Source organism: Phragmites australis, chromosome 2 (genome assembly GCF_958298935.1).
Source record: "Phragmites australis chromosome 2, lpPhrAust1.1, whole genome shotgun sequence".
Taxonomy (NCBI): Eukaryota; Viridiplantae; Streptophyta; class Magnoliopsida; order Poales; family Poaceae; genus Phragmites; species Phragmites australis.
The window spans coordinates 4,772,847-4,779,181 of NC_084922.1; the positions used below are offsets into that span (position 1 = coordinate 4,772,847).

General features: G+C 47.2%; 1 protein-coding gene across 1 annotated transcript; it reads right to left on the reverse strand.

Moving 5' to 3' along the window:
• Nucleotides 1–4,774: 4,774 nt before the first annotated feature.
• LOC133910314 (uncharacterized) lies at nt 4,775–5,869 on the reverse strand. Its single transcript, XM_062352815.1, has 2 exons — nt 5,731–5,869; nt 4,775–5,547 (listed from the first exon to the last, which is right to left on the reverse strand). Exons 1-2 carry the CDS (start codon nt 5,867–5,869, stop codon nt 4,895–4,897), a joined length of 792 nt encoding a protein of 263 aa, XP_062208799.1. The 3' UTR covers nt 4,775–4,894.
• Between the last annotated feature and the right edge of the window lie 466 nt (nt 5,870–6,335).

Sequence of the window (6,335 nt, forward strand, 5' to 3'; positions counted from 1 at the left end):
GTTCGAGGTTTCTCCCAACAACATGGCATTGACTACGCCGAGACCTTCAGTCCCATGGTCAAGCCGGCGACCATCCGCACCGTCCTCTCCATCGCCACGTCACGCTCTTGGCCAATTCATCAACTTGACGTCAAGAATGCCTTCCTTCACGGCACCCTCGACGAGACGGTATATTGCCAGCAACCCTCCGGATTCGTGGATCCTGCTCATCCTGATCATGTGTGCCTTCTTCAGAAGTCCCTCTATGGCTTGAAGCAGGCACCTCGGGCGTGGTACCAACGGTTCGCCAGCTACATTCGTCAGGTGGGCTTCGTCGCGTTCTCCTCCGACACGTCCCTGTTTGTCCTCCACCAGGGGACCAACATGGCCTATCTGCTGTTGTACGTCGACGACATCGTCTTCACCGCTTCCTCTACATCACTACTACAGCGCCTTACCAGCCAGCTTCGCTCGGAGTTTGCCATGACGGACCTCGGTGAGCTACACTTCTTCCTCGGCATCTCCGTCACGCGCTCCTCCGACAGCTTGTTCCTGTCTCAGAGACAGTACGCCGTCGACCTTCTTCGTCGCGCGGGCATGGCTAAGTGCCACCCCACCTTCACGCCGGTGGACACTCATGCTAAGTTCTCTGGCTTGGACGGTGCCCCTGTTGCCAACTCATCCGAATACCGGAGCCTTGCAGGTGCCTTACAGTACCTGACGCTCACTTGTCCGGACTTGGCATACGTTGTTCAGCAGGTGTGTCTCTTCATGCACAATCCACGGGAACCACACCTCGCGCTGATCAAGCGCATCCTGAGATACGTCAAAGGTACTCTCGACGCTGGCTTGCACATCGGCACATCATCGGTGACATCCATCACCGCCTACTCTGACGCTGACTGGGCCGGCTGCCCAGACTCCCAGCGCTCTACCTCAGGCTATTGTGTCTTCCTCGGCGACAACATTGTGTCTTGGTCCTCCAAACGCCAGACCACAGTGTCTCGCTCGAGCGCAGAAGCTGAGTATCGCGCGGTTGCCCATGCCGTGGCCGAGTGTTGTTGGCTCCGGCAGCTTCTTCAGGAACTCCATGTTCCTCTCGCTTCGACCACAGTGGTGTACTGTGACAACGTCAGTGCCATCTACATGTCGACCAATCCAGTACAACACCGACGGACGAAGCACATCGAGATCGACATTCATTTCGTCCGGGAGAAGGTATCCATCGGCGAAGTTCGCGTCCTGCACGTGCCTTCCTCTCATCAGTTCGCCGATATCATGACCAAGGGTCTTCCAATCCAATTGTTCCAGGAGTTCCGGACCAGTCTTTGCTTCCGTTCTCCTCCCGCTGCGACTGCGGGCGGGTATTAGAGATATTATGTATAATAGCCTTTCCTATTTTACTCTTACCTAGTATAGGCTTTCCTTCTATTATTATTGCCTGCCTAGTTTAGCTCCTCTATTGAGGAATGTAATCTTTATATTAATGCCATTCGGCTATTTAATGGACAGCAGCCCACGCCCAAAGGCAGTGAGGCAATTTGCCCATCTCTACAGTCCCAACTACCCAAAACATGTTGTTTGGGCATAGGCCTGACAACTAGTGTATGATCTTTCAAAGTGCATAGGTCCCTTACAGAAGAAAACAGCAAGTTGTAAATATACATCTGCTCATTCGCAAGCATCTGCACATGTGCACTCAATCAGTAGAAAAAATAAGCAAGCAGCCTGAGAAAAGTAATGCTGTCCTGCAGCACAACTGTGAGAGCAAACAAATATATGTCCTATGGAACTATTATGTGAATTAAACTGTTAGTTCGTCATGACAGCTGAAGGGAGACAGATGTACAAAGCTTCTAGGGATATAGGAATACAAGTCCGATCTAAAGCCTGATCTCCATAATCCTCAGAATGAACAACAAGTCACCGTGTACAACCACAAAGGTCAGCAGTACACTGCAATGCTATAGTTGATCCAACTCACATAGCTTCTGAGTGTCTCAAAGGACATTAGTTATTTGCCTCATATACAAGGGAACTATACAAGAGCAACAAATTGCGCAGATCATTTCCTCCAATGTGACACCCGTTTTCTCCCCCTCTATCTATCGCGTGGACCCCGCCCATCATCCCTAACCTCCCGCTCGCCCCAACCGCTTCGCCATCTCACAATCTCCACGACACCCTCGTCTTCACAACTGCCACTCCTCCCCGCGGCAATAAAACTCGCGATTGACCCTCGGCCAACCCTCTTTGCGCTTCACCACACCGCACCCTCAAATCTTGTTGAGTTCAATTCACCCGAGAGCTTTGGCGTCGTCGCCGAAGCTTCGCCGCATCTTGTCACCGCCGTCGTGCCGCTCGAGCCTTCCCCGGAGCCGACCGAGTGCACGACTGTGGTCGCTGTTTGCACATTGACGTCCCCAACTGATCTCCGTCAAGTTCCGGCCGCTGCACGAAGCTCTTACTGTCGTTGAGCCTTCACCGCTGCCCTCCACCATCGCCGAGCCATTGGAGACCGCCCTGACACCAACGTGACCCCTACGGAGGTTCGCTGTCATCCCCGCACCCTCTTTTGCCGCTCACCGTCGCAAACCGGCCGCTGGAGCGCGATTCCGACAACCCTCCCGAGCCGCGCCGTCGTGCCCGCCTGTCGGAACCAAGGTAGGCGCCTCCTCTGCCTCCAATCGTTGATGAACGGCCACGGCCGAGATTAGACCCAACTCGTACCCCTTCGCTAACCAATCAGAGGACGCCACGTGTCACCTTAATCCCAGTTAGCTTTGCGAGCCATGTCAACGTTTTGTCCGACGTGGCAGTCCACGTCAGCCGCTTGAACCCAGTCAGCGTGTTGATGCAATAAATAGGGTTTCCTAATTAAAAATTAATCTATTAATTCTTTTAATTTGGTAATTTTGCATTTAAGTCCCTATACTTTTTAGTTTTCGCAAAAAGGCCCTTGTTAGCTACTGTTTTTATATTTAGCCCCTATAGTTTTATTTATTTACATATATGTCCCAAAAATTTTACAAATAAACCCATAGATTTTTTTTGATTTTACCAAATAGTCCATGTTCTTTTACAGAAAGACCCCTGTAGTTTAAAACCTTTATAAATTTTTTATACGAGCTCCATTTTAGGTGATTCTTGCGCTCACATGATCCTAGTAACGAATACTTTCTGATAATAGGCTTTTTTTATAGCGTCTTGATGTTGTTTGGTATGCTGTTCTTAGTGTTTTCTTTATGTTGTTTGTCGATAGTTCTCGCAATTAGTTGATAACATTCTAAAATAGTTCGAGGGATTTCAAGATCAAGATTTCGACAATACTGAGCAGCATTTCAAAAAAGGCAAGTGTCCTTGATCACATTGACCCTATTGTAGGAAAGTGTGTCTTTTATTTCTATTGCATGCTTGTCAATATGAATCCATTGACTAAGGTTTACTAGATTCTTCCATGATTATCCTTGTCACCTGTGTTGTAGTTTGAATGTCGTGGGTAGAATTGTTTAGTTGTGTTGTCAAGTTATGTGGTTTATATGTTAATATGTTTAATGATTTATGCAACATGAACTAGTCTGGTAATCTTTTTAGCAACATGGAACATAGGGATTTCGAGCAAGAGGCAGTATGATGATGATGCGGATATGCACATGTGCAGGTAAGCGATGTGGGTTGATGGTAGTACTTCCTTGGGATCCTAAGGATCAATACATGGACATGTAACCCGGCATATCAACACAACCACAAGACTTATATGGGTACGGCTTAGCCAATTAATTAGATGCTCGCCTTATTCTGTATGCATCAGTTGGTTGTTGAGTGGCACAAGAGCAAACCTCTGCAGTAGATGGAATCCCTGTTAACGGTGAAATCTTAGTGGGTGTATACGGATTAAGAGGCACTTTGTAAAGGTCTTATAGTGAGACCCCAGCTCTACATCCTGGAAGTGTAAAGCAACACGGGAATCACAACTCATGGGTAAAGTGTGCAACCTCTGCAGAGTGTAAAACTGATATATTAGTCATGCTCATGGTCAAAAGCGGGCTTGGACTTCTTCATGATTAGTGGAGGATCTGAGATGATTGGTTTTGGTAGTCCGGTGGTGGTAACCCAATTAGTTGGTAGCCATGTTGTAGGATACCTGGTGAGTTTGGTAGTCAGATGGAATCCGATGAGTTGTTTCTCTTAATGTTGGTGTCATCACACATAGTAAATATGATTGTTGTGTCTTTTTGAATCCTAGGTTAGGATGTCATAGATACAGTAAATCTGAGACAATGCTTTCTTATCTCAAACCCTCATGTCATGTTTTCCCACATTTGTAGAGTACGATATATACTTACACTTATTATTTTCAATAATAAATATCGCTCAGTTGGAGAAGATTGCATAGAGATCAATGAAGGTAAAAACTACAAGGAAGACGGAGCGTCCTAGGTCGCGTTACCCCCAATCGATTGTCTGTTGTGTGCCCTAAAGCTTTCTTTAGAGTTTCCTTTTGTTCATCCAGTGCTATTTAAAACTCTAGTATTTATTTTAATAAAATTATTTTTTATACGATATGGTAATATTTATCACTAATAACGTCACTACATGTATGATAAAATTGATCCTGATATACATATGGAATACATCTGATTTGTTCTTTTAGAACTGGATGTAACATCCAAGGTTTTAAGCTTAAGCTAAAGAAAGAGAATCGAGGAACATCAAATCTGACATCTGTTAAAGACAAATGGACATAATCATGTTCCCAGCTTCTTGCTGAATTTGGATAGACTAAGGAGTTCAGAGCTTCATTTAATTGCCAAACAGAACAGACATGGGAATGATATGAACATAGATGCTTTTTCTTAAAGTGCTTATGCCGTCACACTGAGCATATTCATTGTGAAAAACACTACAGATAAACTTACATCCCGTCTGACCTCTGAGGAGAGGTATCATTTTTCCTCTTCCTTGCTTGTGCTTTCTGCCACTTTTTCCTAGACACTAACTTACTCTTTGGCTTTAACTTCAACTCTGGAGAAAATTTGAAATTTGGGTCCCTCATGCGTGCTTGTATATTCTTAAAGAACTGTATATTGAGCTTTTTTGGTCCGCCCTCCGCCAGCTCTGAATATTCTGGTCCTGAAATAACGTTCTCAAATGCACCAATCGGGATATCTATATCAGTGACAACGTCAAATACATTGATGTTGCGTCCATCAGGTTCTTTTTTCAACTTCTTAAGAGCATTTTCTACGGCAAGTTTTCTTGCTTGCTTTCCTGGAGATTGCTCTGGTGGCTCCTCAGCATTCAACAGCTCTGAGATTGTGCGATATTTTGGTGTCTCGTCAAATTCAAACACCTTATCAATATATGAATCACTGCGTTCATTGGGATGTGCCTCAGTAGGAACATCATCGTCATCGTCATCTTCACTGCCACTCCAGAGTGTCATATCATCCTCAGGGCATATACTTCTTAACTCGTCACTGTCATCAGCATCAATGAGATTTGCATTTTCCTTGGCTTGCCTCTTCATTTTCTTAATTTCCTTCTCCAATTTATATTGTGAACTAGGTTACACAACACTAACATAACTCGACTGCGACACTGTGCAGTATCAGAATTCAGAAAGCACTGCAGGTGGTGGTACTGATGCATCCGTTCGTTGCTTAACCGCATTAAGCTCGCACAATTCATCATCACGTTCGATATTAGAGGGGAGGGAGGAGGTAGAGATCGAATTCGAACAACTCGCACCTTGAGGCGCCCGAATCGGAGGCGATGGCAGGCCGCCGCAGCGCGTAATGGCCGGAGCCCGCAAGGGAGGAGGCACGGGGAATTGCGCGTGGAGGCGGAGGTGCGAGAGGAAGTGGCCGGCGAGGAGGCGGCGAGCCATGGATAGGAGAGGGCCCTGGCACCGCTACCCAAAATGGAGGAAATTCGTGTCAGGATGGAGGATATGGGTTGGCGAATTGGGATGCGGAGGAGTGGAGGCATCGACCCTTACCTAGGTTCCTCGGAGGGTCGGGTAGCCGGCTTCCTCAGGTGGCGCGGGTGGTTCCGTGGCGGCTTCCTCAGTCCGCATCGGGCTGGCGGCGGCTTGGCGTCCGGCGGACGAAGAGGACGGCGGGGCGGCGGGGAAGGACGCTGCTTCGGTCGCGGGAAGAGAAGGGGAAACGCGGCGCAGGCGCACGAGCACGAGTGAAGACGGGAAGAGGCCGTGGGCTGGTGATGATGGGCCTTATTGACGATGTGAGGGCCTGGTATAGCTTGGATATGGGCCGCGCATAACTGTTTCTCAATTATTTCTTTTTCTCAAACATGTCGCCCATTTTTCTTTTGGAAGGAATTTCGCAGTAAAT

Coding starts and splice junctions, on each gene's coding strand:
- LOC133910314 (XM_062352815.1), bottom strand. CDS start 5,869: ATGGCTCGCCGCCTCCTCGCCGGCCACTTCCTCTCGCACCTCCGCCTC. Junction 5,548..5,730: donor TCCGATTCGGGCGCCTCAAG/GTGCGAGTTGTT, acceptor GTGTTGTGTAAC/CTAGTTCACAATATAAATTG.